We start from the raw sequence: 17,331 nt of genomic DNA, 5'->3' as shown, positions 1-17,331 counted from the left end.
CAACTCTCACTGGTATTGACTGGATTTTTTCTATGTTATTCAGGCACTTATGAATCAATTTTATGGATTAGCTTAAGTTCTTTGAAAGAAGCGTTTTCTCGTCTTTGTGTGTGACATGGTTTGCCATGTCTGCCATAGCCTATTTTTTTTTTTAAGTGAGGTATAGTTCATTTGCAATGTATTAATTTGTTGTACAGCAGAGTGATTGTGTTATATATGCACATATATATATATACACATACAGTTTTTCATATTTTTTTTCCATTATGGTTTATACCCAATATTGAATATAGTTCCCTGTGCTGTACAGTAGGATCTTGTTTATCCATTCTGTATATAATAACTTGCATCTACTAAGCCCAGACTCCCACACCATCCCTCCCACCTGCCCTCTGCTTTGGAAACCGCAAGTCCGTTCTGTGTCTCTGAGTCTCACTTTCATAGGGAAGTTCGTTTGTATCCTATTTTAGATTCCACTTAGAAGTGATACCATATTTGTCTTTCTGACTTCATTTAGTATAGCAGTCTCTGGGTCCATCCCCGTTGCTGCAGTGGCATTATTTCATTCTTTTTATGGCTGAGTAATATTCCATTGTGTGTATGTACCCTGGCTTTATCCATTTGTCTGTTTTTGGACATTTAGGTTGCTTCTCTGTCTTGGCTTTTGTAAATAGTGCTACTGTGAACACTGGGGTTGCGTGTATCTTTGAATGACAGTTTTCTCTGGATACCTTTCCAGGAATAGGATCCCTGGATCATATGGTAGCTCTATTTTTAAAGGAACCTCCACGCTGTCCTGTATGGTGGCTGCACCAATTTACATTCCCACCAACACTGCAGGACGTTCCCTTTTCTCCACACCATCTCCAGCAATTGTTCTTTATAGACTTTTTGATAATGGCCATTCTGAGTAGTGTGAAGTGATACCTCCTCGTAGTTTTGATGTGCATTTCTATAATAATTAGCAATGATGAACATCTTTCTGTGTGCCTGTTGGCCATCTGTATGTCTTTGGGATAATGTCTATTTAGATTTCCAGTTTTAATTTTTTTATATATATATTGAGGTGTATGAGCTGTTTGTATGTAAAATATTTACTCTCCAATCCAGGACACTGTATGTCCCTTCATATAATTCAATTTTTTTTTTTTTTTTTAGTGTCTTACAACATTTCAGAGTTTTATTCACATAGTTCTTTGCATTTCTATTAAGAGTATTGCAGGATATTTAATAGTTTTGTTACTATTAGTCTTACATTAGCATGATACACTGGTTGACAACTAATGAACCAGTACTGCTACATTATCACTAGTCCATACTTTATTCAGTTTTTCTTACTTTTAAACCAATACCCATTTTCTGTTCCATGATCTTATCTAGGATAGCGTATTACATTATTTGCCATGTAGAGTCCTCATGGCTGTGACCATCCCTTCGACTTGCCTTGCTTTTGGTGACCGAGTTTTGAGGAGTACTGATCAGGTGTTGTACAGAATGCGCTTCCGTTGAGATTTGTCTGCTGGCTTTCTCGTGATTAGGCTGGGCTCCAGGGTTTTTTGAGGAGGAAGATCACAGAGGTGAAGTGTCGCTTTCATCACGTCAGATGGAGGTTACATATACGAACGTGACGTTGCTGTTGGTGCTGACCTTGATCTTCCTGCTGAGGCAGTGTTCCTCAGGCTTCTCTGTGGTGAAGCTGCTCCCCTTTTTCCCTCTTTGCTGTACGGGACTCTGAAAAGAAGTCATGCGTGCTCCCCACTTAAGAAATGGGGAGTTGTGCTCTGCCTCCTTGAGGTCAGAGTGTCTATGTAAAAATTACATGGAATTCGGCTGCATGGAAGATGTCTCCTCATCCCTGTCTGTATGTCCATCCAGCCATCCTCTCGTTAGTGTGGGCTCAGGTGTGATTATTTTCTGGTTTGGGTTGTAATCTAATGCTTCTCCATTGATTTTCTTGTTCAGATTGTTGGGGTTTTGAACATGGGGAGCTTTTAGTTGGCCCATGGCCCATTGATACAGCCAGTCAGTGGAGGCTTTTTTTTTTTTTTGCTTGCTTGCGTTTTGTTTTTATAGGACTTCACTGTTTCCTGGCACTGGAAGAGGCTCCAGGCGCGTCTTGTATGTTTCACACCCCAACGCTAGAATCGGCCGTTTCTCCAAGGAGCCCTGGTTTCTTTATTGGACAGTTTATTAGAAACCAAGACCCAGTGCTGGATAGCGCTTGTTGCTCCTGGGGCGTTATGTCATACTTCTACCTTAATTCCTTTTTACTTTTGAAAGTTGTTATTCCTTCTTCTAGTTTCTTAAGCTGAATGCTCAAGTTCACCATGTCTTTTTCTCTCATAAATGGAACAAGTGTATAGATTTTTCTTTGCAGTCTCTTTTGACTGACTTTTATAAGCTTTAATACAGAGATCTGTTATTGTCCATTTCTAAGGGTATTTATTTCAGATTTGATTTTCCCTTTTGACTTTGAAGTGTTTAGAACAACATTTTTGAATTTTTAAGGGATAATGTTTAAGTAATGCTTTTTTATTCTACTGTTCAGTTCAGTCGCTCAGTCGTGTCCGACTCTTTGTGACCCCATGAATCACAGCACGCCAGGCCTCCTTGTCCATCACCAACTCCCGGAGTTCACTCAAACTCATGTCCATCGAGTCGGTGATGCCATCCAGCCGTCTCATTCTCTGTCGTCCCCGTCTCCTCCCACCCCCAATCCCTCCCAGCATCAGACTCTTTTTCCAGTGAGTCAGCTCGTCTCAGCTCGTCGCATGAGGTAGCCAAAGTATTGGAGTTTCAGCTTACTATACTGTAAAAAGAAGTAGTTTACATATTTCTGTATTTGAGATTCTCTTTGTAGCCTAATATAAGGTAAACTTGTGCGTGTTAAATGTTAGTATTTTGCCTTATTGGTCAAAAGTCTATATAGTATGTATGTTCGATACACTGTTTGCTGTGTTGCTCGTGTCTTATTTTTAAGGCGTCTGGATCTGTTTTCTAAGAAAAACCTCCCACTCTGTCAGTTTTTTTGGTATTTATGATTAATCTTTGCTTCACATATTTATGTTGTTTTAACATTTAAAAAATTTTCAAACATAGTGAAAAGTTTTGGTCTCTATTTCTCTCTATATATATGAACGTAGGTGTAGAAATACTCAACAAAATATTAGCAAATCACATCCAACAATATATACAGAGAATTACATAACATGATCAAGTGGGATTTATTCTAGGTATACAAAACTGTCTCAAGCATTTGAAAATCAATTGATGTATCATTTCAACAGACTAAAGAACAAAAATCTTCCGATCACTGATCATTCTCAGTAGATGTAGAAAAAGCATTTGACAGAACCTAACATGGCAAGCCACTCCAGTACTCTTGCTTGGAGAAGCCCATGGATGGAGGAGCCTGGTGGGCTGCAGTCCATGGGGTCACTAAGGGTCGGACACGACTGAGCGACTTCACTTTCACTTTTCACTTGCATACATTGGAGAAGGAAATGGCAACCCACTCCAGTGTTCTTGCCTGGAGAATCCCAGGGACGGGGGAGCCTGGTGGGCTTCCATCTATGGGGTCACACAGAGTCGGACACGACTGAAGTGACTTAGCAGCAGCAACACAATGGCAAGCCACTCCAGTACTCTTGCCTGGAAAATCCCATGGATGGAGGAGCCTGGTAGGCTGCAGTCCGTGGGGTCGCTAGGGGTTGGACACGACTGAGCGACTTCACTTTCACTTTTCACTTTCACACATTGGAGAAGGAAATGGCAACCCACTCCAGTGTTCTTGCCTGGAGAATCCCAGGGACGGGGGAGCCTGGTGGGCTTCCGTCTATGGGGTCGCACAGAGTCGGACACGACTGAAGTGACTTAGAAGAAGAAGAAGAAACACCCTTCATAATAAAAACTCTCAAAAATATAGGAACATCTTCAACCTAATCAAGAAAATCTATTAAAAAAAAATCCCTCCAGTGAACATCTTGTTTAATAAGGCAAAACTGAACGTTTTCCTGCTAAGATCAGGATGAGGGCGAGGATGTTCACACTCACCACTTCTGTTCGGCATTGTGCTGGAAATCCTGGCTAGTTCAGTAAGACATGGAAAGGAAATTAAGGGTATGCTGTAGACTGAGAAGGAAGAATCAAACTATTTTTGTTTGCAGATGACATGATCGTCTATGCAGAAAATTTCAAAGAAATTTTCCTGGGGGGGGGAAAAACTGGATTTAATTATTTAATGTTATAAGTGATTAAAACAGGTATTAGGGTACAATTTTAGTATAAAAAAGTCATTTGCTTCCTTGTAAATGGATAATGAAAAATTCAAATTTGAAATTAAAAAAATTATAGTAGAACTAAAGTAAACGGGTATAAATCCAACAAATACGTATAAGATTTATAAGGAAAATGACAAGATCTAAGGAAAGGAGTCAAAGAAGATGTAACTAGAGTGACATTTCTTGTACATGAATAGGAAGGCTGAAGAGTGTCAAGATGTCAGTTCTTCCCGACTTGACCCATATTGCTTGTTCATTGCAGTCCTAATTTTAAAAACCCAGTTATGTTGTAGATACTGGCAGACTGATGCTAGAAGTTTATATGGAGCAGTAAGAGACCCCAGGTAGACAACACAATACTGAAGGACGGAGACAAAGTTGGTAGACTGACATTATGTAACTGATAGAAAGTTTAGTAATCAAGCCAGCGTGGCGTTGGTGAGAGAAGACGCAGATCAGTGGAGCGGAGCCCGGACAGAGATGCACGCAGACACAGCCAGCTGATCTCTGACAGAGTTCCGAAGGTGGTTTAATGGAGAAGAGTCTTTTCCACAAATGATGCGGAAACAAATGGACATCAACATGAAAAACGGTATCCGAGACCAAATACCTTTCAGAAAAAATGGATCTTAGCTAGGTCTAAATGTAAAACTGCAAAACGTCTAGAATATAGGAAAAGAATCCTTGGTGACCATGGGTTTGGTGATGGCTTTTTAGATACAACACCAGAAGCATGATTCATGAAATTAAAAGCTGATCAGTTGGACTTCATTTAAATTAAAAACTGCTCCACAAAGGACATTAAGGGAATGGAAAGACAAGTCATGGACTGGGAGGTAACATTCGCAAAAGATAACTGATAAAGGTCTCATTCAAAATACACAAAGAACTGCTCAAATTCAGCAAGAAGAAAACAATCTGATTTTCGGAGACAGACAAGTGTGTGCAAAGAGGCTTCACGTCCTGTGTCGTTGCTAAGTCACTTTAGTCGTGTCCGACTCTGTGCGACCCCATAGACAGCAGCCCACCAGGATCCCCCGTCCCTGGGATTCTCCAGGCAAGAACACTGGAGTGGGTTGCCATTTCCTTCTGCAATGCAGGAAAGTGAAAGTGAAGTCGCTCAGTCACGTTCGACTCTTCATGACCCTGTGGACTGCAGCCTACGGAGTTGCAAATTAAAAACGAAATGCTGCTACACACTTATTAGAACACCAAAATCCAAAACACTGACAACACCAAGAGATGCTGAGGATGTGGAGCGACAAATTCTCACTGCTGGCGGGAATGCCAAAGGGTCGAGCCACTTTGGAAGATAGTTTTATTCTTACAAAATCAAACATGCTCCTACCATATGATCCAGCAGTGAATCAAGTGAAGTGAAAACCGACATCCACACAAAAACGTGTACGTGAACGTTTATAGCAGCTTTATTCATAATTGCCCAAACTCTGGAAACAACCAAATGTCCTTCAGCTGGTGAGTGGATAAACTGTGATACAATGGGCATATAGACAATGGAATGCTATTCAGTAATAAACAGAAATGAGATACCAAGCCAAGAAAAGACAGCTAGGGACTTTAAAAGGGGATTACGAAGCAAGAGAAGCCAACCTGAAAAGGTGATATGGTACATAATTCCAACTGCATGACACTGTGGAAAAAGAAAAACTGCGCAGATAATAAAGAGATCAGTGGTTGCCAGAGGTTTGCAGGGAGGAAGGAATGGGTGGAACAAGGGATTTCTGGGGAAGTGAAACTGTTTTGTGTGATACCCTACAACTTTGGTTGTTACATGTCGTTACACATGTCCAAAGCCACAGAATGTACAGCACAAAAGCCTGAACCCTAATGTAACCTGTGGGCTTGAATAACAGTGAATCAATATTGTTCATCAGTTGCAGCAAAGGTGCCACACTTAGGCAAGATATTATAGCAGGGAGAACTGAGGAGGGGGGACGAGGGAGAATGTGGAAACTCTACTTTCTGATTAGATGCTTCATAAACCTGAGACTGGTTTTTAAAAAAAGTTGACATTAACATCAGAAACAGGCCTCAGAGTACGAGTCTAAAGTTTAAAAATGTAAAGAAAACAGACTAGTTAACCATATCAATTTTAATATCTATTCACAGTTTAAAAGTCCCAGCAACACAAAAGAATATTTTAGCTTTGAGACATTAAAACTACAAATATATATATATATGGCCATTATCACTAATATCAATATAAATTACTCTTTAGATTTTAACATTTTCCAACAAGGTGAGTCTTCTGTACAAAAATACCATATTCTTATTATCTTATAATGTGCCTTTATATAGTGTCCACAAAATGATACCAGTTGCATTTGTTATAAAGTCATAAAATGCATAAGATATCAGCAGTTTGATAACATTATTCTTTAAAAAGAATATCCAGTCCGTAAAATGACAAGCTTAAATAGACCAGTTCTAAGTTCAAAATGTCAATTTTAAATACCAATTTAAAAATAAAGCTAAGAAAATATGTCATAAGTGAGATCACTGCTATAGCAACCAAATGCATTTGCTCTTCAGAGCAAGTGTGACATTCAGAGCTGAGTCAGTGATCTGTCTGCAGCAGCAGCAGCAAGAGTTTGCTTTGGAGAACAAGCTGGCATACTGTGGTGGGAACACAGAAACAGTGCATTTTGAAAGTAATGAACACACTTGACTTGGTTAAGTTGGAAGTCATCAAGCGTTGAGTTTGATGGTCACCATTAATGCACAGTGGTTCTATCGGTCAAAATCAAACAGGACACTCTTTTCTCTGCTGTAATCAGGTGACGTAATTTTGAAATCTTTGTTAAGTATTTCTAAGAAAGACACCCTGCTCTAGGTTGGACTTATCATTGCTCCCAAAATTATTCCAAAAGAGGAAAATGATGAATTACCATCTTTTATAAGTTACCATTGCCAAAATGGTAGAGTAGAACCTTGGCCACAAAGAACCGAAACTGAGCCCACAGCCATCTATGTAACTGCTGTAAAAAACCAAAACAAACCTTTGAGGCCAAACGATGACATATTGATTGGGGCAAATATAACACTCTCTAAACACTTAATCTCTGGAGGCATTTTTCTTTTTAAAAAAAGCTTCTTAGAGTATTTAGTATCTATTAATTTGTAGATCAAATACTTGATACTTTGGCAAATAAAGTTTATTCAACACTTTGTAAAGTCCTACCCGTATATCAGCATTGTGGGTAATGATGCTAAGAAAATGCATTTCATTTCTAGGAAGAAAATGCATTTCATTTCTAGGAAAAAAAATAGATGATTTTCGCTCTTCAGAGTACCCACTATTATATATTTCTTCCAGAACACAGTAGAAATAGACAGCTGTAGACATTTCCCAGGGTCGGGGGGACTTGCGTGGACTCCGTGGCATGACGCCGTGGGGCTTCACACTAGATTCCTACCGGTGGCCTCCGTATTTGGCCACCCAGTCTGTCCTCCCATGCACGGAGGACACTGGCTGTGCACGGGTCACAATATTTAGATTCTTGGCTGTAGGATTATAAGTAGGTCCTGAAAACTGCCCCCGACCAGTTTTGGTGTTCCAGGGATATTCTGAAAGAAAGCACAGTCAGAAGTTAGAATTTTATTCAGACGACCGTGCAAAATAAAGCAGTTCATTTTATGGAGGGAAATCTGAATTTCAAAGATTAATTCAGTGATTGCTGAAGTTTTTCATGTATATGCATATACATAGATAAACACCAAAAATTGTAGTGTAGAACTGTGCTGATGCCAGTTAGCATTTTCAGCAGCTTCAGAGCTGTCATTTCTGGTTTATGGTTCTGAGACTGCTGCTTTTCGATGTTTTGCTCACTGAAGCACCCATAGTATTTAGATAGGCAGGACCATCTTGGGTGACCAAGAGCAGCTCCTTGGTTTCAGTTCACTGGACAATACCCACAGGGTTGTTGATGAGCCACTAAGTCGTGTCTAACTCTGCGAGCCCACGACCGGCATCCCCAGGGAGCAGGCCAGGCTCCCCTGTCCTTCACTATCTCCCTGAGTTTGCTCAAACGTCCACTGAGTCGTTGATGCCATCCAGCCATCTCATCCTCTCTTGCCCACTTCTCCGCTTGCTCGCAGTCTTTCCCACAGTGTTACTATTTATATCACGCTGTGGTTACATCTAAATGACACTTGAACACATACAGAAAATGCATTCAGAATCATCAGTCCTGTAAAGTCTGACTTCACGGGGTCCCACAGTAGGTTCCTCTTGAAACTTGAAAATGTGGTTTTAAGTCAAGAAACTTAAATGTTTTGTTGGGAAATTGATGGATGACAACATGACCCCCAAACCTTTCATCACGAGGCTCATTTTATTCATACTTAGATTTGGCTGATGAAAACTTTGTGAGACATTTCACTGTGTTAGACATTTGTTACCTGAACAATTTATAAGCTCTGATTGGCTGAACATCTCAAATGACAGAGTCATTTTACAGAGAACTTTTTAACCTCCTCAGCCCCTCCTCTGCTCCTTCCTTGCTTCAAACTGGCAGCCAGGTGTCCAGCTGTTCTCACTTGATGGTCCATCTTTCTGTTTGGGACTTAAATACCCTCTGACACTGTGTGTCGGTGTCATTCTTGGATTATCCTCGGTAGGAGTCAATTTTGAAATGACTAACCATTCTGTGCACTTAATATTAGCTCGGCTGTATTTATTTGCATGGTTTTCCCAGTTTTGTCTTACATTTTTACTGCAGAATCGGGAGTACAGGAGGAACTCACGGGGGCAGGTGGGTCCTGACGTGCTGCTAACCTCGGCTGACAGGGAACAAAGCCTTAAGTGAGGCGCCATCCTGATGATGCCCGGGGGGTTGGTGGTTTGGTCAGGACAGGCAGGCCAGGAGCTCTTCCTTGTTTTTAACAGGTCATTTCATCCCACGCTTACTGGGTTTAAAGTTCTCAGAGGCAATGCAAAGCTCCCTAACAAAGTCAGGGACAGCATCTAGAAGGGCCGGTTAAGTGTGCCATGTTTTCTAGAAACCGCCCTTTAGTTCTAACCCACTGGGATACAGACCAGCAGCAGTATGATAAATTAGCGCCCTCACATCTGAAGACCCCGACTGAGCAGAAAGGTACCACGGGCAGGCGGAGGAGAGGGCACTTGGGAGGAGGCCCCCGGCAGGTCAGAGAAGGGGAAAGGGAACCCATTCCTAAGTCACCAGTGGGTGAGAAGCGAGGCCCCGGGCAGTAATACCCAAAGCAGCTTTCTCTCCACATCGTGACGTAGTGATGAAGTCAAGTCCTAAATGCATTTGAAGGAGACTGTGTTCAGGCTAGTATTCGTAAAACCTTCTTTCAAGAGGGAATCATTTTGCCAGTGAGGCAGGAGTCTTTCCTGAGAAGTAACTCTTTGAGGACTCCAGTACCCCGGGGGTGAAGAGTCTGGTAGCCCACCCTGCCCCACCCCCAGAGCGGAGCTGAGAGCCCACGGACGCTGGCTTGCGTTTGTTTTAAAACTTGCATGTGTCCTCTCAGGGGCGTTTAACCACTTGCCCGAAAACAAGGAGTTCCTTGTTGGCCGGAGGAAAAGGCGTTTGCTTCCAGTTAAGAATGTGATCTGTAACTTTTAGCAAGACAGAAAACCTCTGTGCAGTGGAGCTCTGGACGGCGCCTTCTGCAGTAGAGGCTCTGGGAGAATTCAGTGAGCTACCATGCCTCAGGGCAGGCAGTGTCTGAAACGGGTCCCTGCTCCGAGTCCCTGTGGCTGTCAGAGCAGGGAACAGGGAGGTACAAGGGGGCTCGGGACGAGAGACGACCTGCCGAGGGAGGAGGCGGCTAATCTGACGTTTCTTCTCCGAACTTGAGGATGAGGGCTAGAGCAGAGAGGGAGGCCGAAGGATGGGGAAATAGCCGAGTAAATACGGTAATGACCTGGTTTTATTCTCTTGTGGGAAACTGTCACACCAGTGGGAGGGCTGGAAGACTCATCTCTTACAGAACAGTGTTTTCCTAAGGATTTGCACTGACCACTTGAGAATGGTTAATATTTACTTCTTTTTTTTACCTTTCCTCCTATCACGATCTGTAGGAAAATCTGATAAGCAGAGTAAATGGAAGAGATGAAAAGTTATGAGAGAGCATTTTACTTAAAAAAAAAAAATGAAACCAGGAATATGCATGCTAATCTGACAGAATAATTAATATATAAAGGCCTCCAATCTCTTATAAAAAAATATGTTCAAAAATACTCACTTTTACTTTCTCAGGTACTCAGAATAATTTTGAGACATTATGCTTTTCTATTGTCATATTTTAAAAGTGCTAGCAAGCTGTGGCTAATGACTCGTGATAAGGCTGGCTTAAAATATTTGAGGCTCTATAAAAACTATTGCTGTATAAAATGTTTGCTTATATATTTTGTTTCAGCAGAGAGATCCTGAAGCAATTCTTTTCACAGATAAGGTAACTGAGGACCGCTTAAGCGCTTCTACTGTGGTAAGGCGTAAACTGTGAAAGTCCAGTGGTTTTACAATTTTAACTCCAAGAGTGTGAACTTTAAAGACTGGTGACTCTAACCAGGAGGAGTTCTAATATAACACCCTGGCTGGGAGAAGACTTTTGAAGTCAACTTATAAAAACTGAACTGTAACTTGGTACCTTATCAAACTTGAAGTTATCTGCCTCTGTGTTTATCCTAAGTGCTTTAATCAGGCAGGATATCTATTTTAGATTGAAATAATTTAGACAACATTCATGGTCAAATCTTGTCAACCCAAGTTCAGAATCCTCACCTCAGTTTCAAGAGCATCCCCCTGAATGTGGCTGTCACACGCCATACCACTGCAGAGCACTGACCTAACTGCTTCCCCACCCTCCGTCCTTATGTCGGAGGGTGGGGAAGGAGACTTCACCACCTGCTATATTGCAAGGCAAGTGCCGGTGAGAGTTCTGCGGTTTAGTCCCAAAGCCTGAGGCGGACTGCAGAAGAGCCGCTCGCTAACTGACACGTGGCTGAGCCTCAGCCTCTCTCACGGGTTTGCTCAGTGCCGGGTACCAGGCAGGGAGCTCTGAGAGATCTATCCTCTCACGTCTCATCGTGCAGCACAGCTCTCTCTCCGGACTTAGACGAACAGGGTCAGTCCCAGCTCCACCATTTACGAGCTGAGTGACCCTCAGCGAGCCTCTCACAGGGTCAGCTTCCTCATCTGTAAAAGGTCGACCTGATGAGGTCGTTGGGACAATTCAGTGGCAACATCCTTGTAAGTGACTCCTGTCATTGGACTCATCAAACCACATCTTTGGAAGGAAAACGGGACATTTTGCCAAAAGCAATTAGAACTACAGTTCGCAGATGAGACTGATTTAAAAGGCTTCACTCAGGAACAGGGACTACAGTCTTTGGACGCTCCGTCCTCATCAGAATTCTCAACAACTATTCTCTGAGGTTGTTCTTACCTGAAGCCGTCGCACCGAGCGGTGCTAAGTGTATCCTCTGGCCAGCTGACCCCACTTCTTTTTTGAAAAAGGAAGGAATATATCCTGACTGATTGTAAGGAGCATAACTTCCAAGATTTCCTAGTGATGTATCATAAAGTTTCAGAGTCAAAAGGTTAATACTTTTAAAGCACCGGAGAATAACTTTGATTACAGCCACTACTAATGCTAAATTCTACTTGGAGGGCATCCTCTCTATTTCATGCGAGGTACTACGAGCTTACAGGCACTCCCATTCAGTCCGCATAACAACCCCCTCAGAGGCATGTTACCCACGCCTGACCTGGCTCACTTCTCACAGTAAGTGACCAAGATCAAACGTGAACCCAAAAGGTCACCCTGAACGCCCCTGGGTTTGTAGGACTCCAGTTCGTGACCTGAGAGTGGGTTTCCTTCCAGGAAGCCCCCATCCCTCTGGGCACTTCATCATCGTGTAGAATCACCCTGACGAGCACGCCTGTTCTCACAGGGGTTGTTGTATGGACTGGGCGAGGTGGGTCTGAAGCACTTAGCACAGGATCTGCTGTCCAACACGTGTCAGCTGTCACCAGCCTCCATTGTTATCAGCGAAAATACTCTTTCAGTTATTTTCAGCAGATTTGCTTGATTTCTATAAATTGTCATAATTTAAGGAGACAAGCATAGAGCTTTTTTGAGGGCAAGTTACATTTAGAATCCCGACGACTGAAGGAAGAGGCCGCTCGCAGTGTGGACGCTCCTGTCTCTCCTCGTCCTGATCTGACCCCTGGAAGCAGGTGCCCTTGGCTGTCACAGGGGCCTCTTACGACAAGGTTTGGGATAGACGTTGAGAGGCACGTTGGACAGGAGATTCGAAGGACACACTGTACTCATCTCCCATGCCCAGAAATTACCTTGTGGGTCCTCTAATTGTTCCGGGAAACTTTCATTGCATGAAAGCTTTTCAATGGGTTTGATTATGCTTTCTTCTAAAGAGAAGGCAGACAGAAGGAAAGAATGAACAAGAAGGAGACTGTTAACAGGAAAAGCAGAGGGAAAAAATGGATTCCATGATGAGTGAAAAGATCCAGAGAGAAGCCCTGAGAGCAGAGTATGTTTTCTGTGCAGTCACTGCTTTCATTTGCTGCCGATCATCTGTTCCCCTGAGACTCAAAGCTGTGGGGCTGTCGTTCGACTGTGTTCAACCAGTCGGTCCAGCAAATACTATTTTTAAGTAACTGAGAAAAAAAGAAGCGCAATGCAGTGCTGCAGGGTCGGACATCTCAGCACAGTTAGATGGATTAAGTTGAGTCTCCACAGCATGGAGAAAGCTGGTGAGCGATCCAGGGTGTGTGACGTCACTCAGAACTCCTCGGCTGCTACAACGGTGACCCTCACCCTCTTGATCCAGTACCACCTACGTTTCCTTTTTAAAAAAGAACTCACTTTCAGCTGCTATCTAAAATGTTTCATCATAAGTCTTAGCAATGCCAAAGGATGTAACTTCTGGCATAGTGTGATTATAGACATTTAAAAATAAACTGTTACATCTCTCTCTTAAATACAACCAGTGGAATCTAAATACCATAGTGATTTTACCCTCACCAGTACTGACTTAAGAAATACGTGACCACAGTCCTTTGTGACAGGTAGAGAATTTCACATGATTCTAAAATTTTATTTTTATTCATATGTCAACTCATTTTATCCAAACATAATGTTAGATTTAAAAGTCTTTCACCAGTCAAAAATATGTATAGATTAAAACCTTTAAAAAAGGGCCTCATAACCAACCATAACTCTATTAAAATACTTTTTTTCTGTATTAGTTAGAATGATTCATTGTATATAATTAATCAAAAAGGTGAATATTATAAAACATGATTATTAAAAATGAAAGACTGGATGTTTTTTTGAAATCATCTCTTAATGAGAAAGATAGAACCTTATACAAGTGGTTCATGTATCCATAAATAAATACAGCATGCTCAGTCATGTCTGACTCAAAATTTTGAGACCCCATGAACTGTAGCTTGCCAGGCTCCTCTGGCCATGGGATTTCCCAGGCAAGAATACTTGAGTGGATTGTCATGCCCTCCTCCAGGGGATCTTCCCGACCTAGAGACTGAACTCCCATCTCCTGTATTACAGATGGATTCTTTACTGCTGAGCCACCAGGGAAGCCCAAATAAATATTATTTATTGCTAAAATTAGACAATTCAGCTTCAATTTTTTTTAAGATGGGAAGTAACAAGAAATCTCTAGAAATCTCATAAATGCATAGTAGGAAATGAAAGGTGTTTAGTTACAGCTTTATGACTATAGTCTTTGAACTCTTTTCAGAGTTACCAAATATCACACGGTGATCTCATAAAAAATGATCTAAAATTTTTTAAAATTTTATGTTGGAGTACAGTGAAACTAGTACAATATTGTATTAGTTTTAAGAATGATTTTTAATTATCATTCAGCTGTAACTCAGGTTCACCTTCAATTTTTTTATAAGAACTGGAAACCATTTGACTTAAAAAGAATCTATCCCCCAGTCATCAGAGGGACTCATTTTCTCAACACTGACACCAAAACATCAAATTGGCCCTTTGATATTTTCACACTTGAGTGCTGGGTGTGAGAGTGGTGACAAGTCTTTTCTTTTGTAAAACAGGAGAAAAGAGACCCCTGCTCAGGCAGATCAGTTTTAGGAAAGAACCCACAGAGAAGTTAAGATCTAGCAAGTGATTTCCTGAAAACTCTGCGCTGAGGACCAGCTGGAAACCCTCCTTTGCCCCACGAAGGCATCTCAGTTGGAAGAAGGCAGCCACAGTACATTTAAAAGTAAAAATCTACAGAAAGGGAACGACGTAAATTCATACTCTGGATGCAGTCTTGCTTTACCTGCGTTATTCCTTCTGAAAGCAAGTTCCGCCCCCAAGGATCCCAGTGACTTAGGAAACAACTGGTTGTTCCAGACATATGGATTCACATCCTTTCCACTGGCAACCAGGGACACGTTCTTGGGGTTTACACCTTAGAAGGACAAAACAGTCATTTCAGAGGTTACAGTGTGATCGTAAACTTGAAGGAAAAATATACATTCAAACTAAGGCTAGAAATAACTTGGGGGAATGGAAACAAATTTTGGCTGCAGGATAGCAAAATACTTGCTACGTGGACCCTGACACCTTCCTAACCCTCAACACAATAACCTGGAATCCTCAGTGTCTTTTAGAAACGTAATTTTTTTTTAAATGCAAATAATAATAAACATTGGACATTTCCTGCTAAATGTTTTGTAAAAACTGAGATGGCACAAAAATCTTCCAAAAGACATTTCCATGTCACTCACTCACTTTGAGTGTGCGCTCTGTGCCAGACCCTTCTTGGTTGGTTTCAAGCTGGGAAAACGTGCTGGATTCAGCTGGAAAAACAGACATGTGGCCAAGAACCCAGGGGAGCTCAGAAGTTGGGAAGTACATGTAAAGATCCATCTGGGAAGCTTATTTGCATGTCAGATACAGTAAAATCTCAACAGTTTATTTATGATTTTTCAAAATCTGGGAAAGGTGGAATCAGCCTTCGTTACCCAGTGGTCAGAGGGTGTTGGCTTAACACATTTTAAAGATATTTGAACACTTTCTGAACTTGCTGTCTTTTTACTGATAATTAAATTTGATTCAGTTTAGGAGACACCAGAAACATCACACTGTCTAAGCCTCTGGGTGGTATGTGTAGGGTTCTCTGCCACTAATGCAGCGAGTCAGAAACTGTCCCCAGTTGATACGGGCTCTGGCTTTTCATGAACTGAGCTTCTTGGCAAGGTTTCACGTTTCTGAGACATATAATATCCCTTGTTTTAAAACCAGAAACACGCCTGGTGGTTCTGACTTGAGCCTCAAGGCTACTTATCATCAGTTCTCTAAGGAAACACTCCATCAGGTAAGTCATTTCCCTTTATTATAGGATGTAGCTCCTTATGGATTTGGGTTTCTAATAAAATACCTACATATAGAACTATAATAAGCAATTACCTAACAATAAAGAAGGTGCTGCTGCTGCTAAGTCACTTCAGTCGTGTCCGACTCTGTGTGACCCCATAGACGGAAGCTTACCAGGCTCCCCCTTCCCTGGGATTCTCCAGGCAAGAACACTGGAGTGGGTTGCCATTTCCTTCTCCAATGTGTGAAAGTGAAAAGTGAAAGTAAAGTCGCTCAGTCGTGTCTGACCCTTAGCAACCCCACAGACTGCAGCCTACCAGGCTCCTCCATCCAAAGAAGGTGCACCAAGTAGCAATTACTCAGGTTAAAAACATCTTTAAATATTTACCCACAAAGAAGGTATCAGGTCAGGGGGAAAAACTACAAATCTCTCTAGGTGAACATTTTTTATAGCAAAGAATGGGCCCTGAATAATTAAGTTATTTTAATACAATTAGCCTTGCGATACTCTGAGTTCTTAAAAGTACATACATACTACACTATTGAAGGTAAATGCTTCAGTTCTTTGTCTTTTTAAAGATTTCCGTTTTCTTGGAAATAGACAAAATGTAGAATTTTAAAACATATATTAGTTTACAGGCTTTTCTAGACCACCTTCTTAAACTAAACACTCTTAAAGAGAGGCAGAAATCACCCTACTATCATCCCTCTCCTCAAAGGAAATTAAAAAGTCAGTTAGCAAATATTTACCGAGCACCTTCCACGTGCCAGGCGGTGTGTGTGGCACTGGGGGAAAAGGGGTAAACAGAACAGACCCGTCTCTGCCCTTGTGGCTCTTAGAATCTGCTGCTGCTGCTAAGGCGCTTCAGTCGTGTCCGATTCGGTGCGACCCCATAGACAGCAGCCCACCAGGCTCCCCCATCCCTGGGTTTCTCCAGGCAAGAACACTGGAGTGGGTTGCCATTTCCTTATCTAGTGCATGAAAGTGAAAGGTGAAAGTGAAGTCGCTCAGTCGTGTCCGACTCTTAGCGACCCCATGGACTGCAGCCTACCAGGCTCCTCCGTCCATGGGATTCTCCAGGCAGGAGTACTGGAGTGGGGTGCCACTGCCTTCTCCGCTTACAATCTACTCTGATAAAAAGGGAGACATCAACAGCTGTAGAGAAGCAAGTAATTAGCAGTGTGGGGATTATTTAGAAGAATCTGGTGCAGAGGGGGCAAAAACCAGAAGCAACTAAGCCAGCCTTTCTTTTAAAAGGTACTTTAAAGCTGAAATGTGAATTATGCTGGGGACTTGGGAGTGGGTAGGGAGGTGTGTTTCTGGAAGGGAAAGAGGGGGTTGGGGGAATGGGATGTGGCCTGAATGGGGCTGAAGGGGGGCGCGGGCGGCAGATCCCAGAATTCCTATCTTGCTAAGAAGCTGAAAATACAGTTGGGAGGGGCTCACACAGAAATGACACAGGATGCTGGATTCACCAGGTGGAAGGAAGGACTGTATGTGATAATGAGACTCGAGACTGATCCACCAGAACTGGGTTTCAAAAGTGCCAGAACCGGGAGTGAGACCAGAGGGCGTCGCGGAGATGGTTAGCATGTCCTCCGTACACTCTATCTGCAACAACCACCCTGTGATCATTAAGTTCCTGAGGCTTACAGGGTGAGCTGATGACCGCAGTCC

At 42.2% G+C, this 17,331-nt stretch overlaps 1 protein-coding gene across 3 annotated transcripts in view; it reads right to left on the bottom strand.

Moving 5' to 3' along the window:
* Positions 1-7,567: 7,567 nt before the first annotated feature.
* The window catches only part of MAK (male germ cell associated kinase), a 48,854-nt gene continuing 39,090 nt past the window's right edge, over positions 7,568-17,331 (bottom strand). Inside the window, exons 12-15 of one of the 3 annotated variants that reach the window (XM_055406715.2) lie at positions 14,614-14,745; positions 12,632-12,706; positions 11,721-11,840; positions 7,568-7,868 (exon numbers count right to left, since the gene is read on the bottom strand). In XM_055406715.2, coding sequence (XP_055262690.1) covers positions 7,714-7,868; positions 11,721-11,840; positions 12,632-12,706; positions 14,614-14,745 — 482 coding nt within the window. In that variant the 3' untranslated portion in view covers positions 7,568-7,713. Of the gene's footprint in view, positions 7,869-10,054; positions 11,841-12,631; positions 12,707-14,613; positions 14,746-17,331 lie in introns of those variants that run through there. The other 2 variants (XM_055406714.2, XM_088831107.1) reach the window with 2 other exon arrangements.

This window comes from Moschus berezovskii, chromosome 23, assembly GCF_049115385.1.
Source record: "Moschus berezovskii isolate FMDL1 chromosome 23, NW_MosBer_1.0, whole genome shotgun sequence".
Classification (NCBI taxonomy): Eukaryota; Metazoa; Chordata; class Mammalia; order Artiodactyla; family Moschidae; genus Moschus; species Moschus berezovskii.
This window is presented reverse-complemented; position numbering and strand designations above follow the sequence as displayed.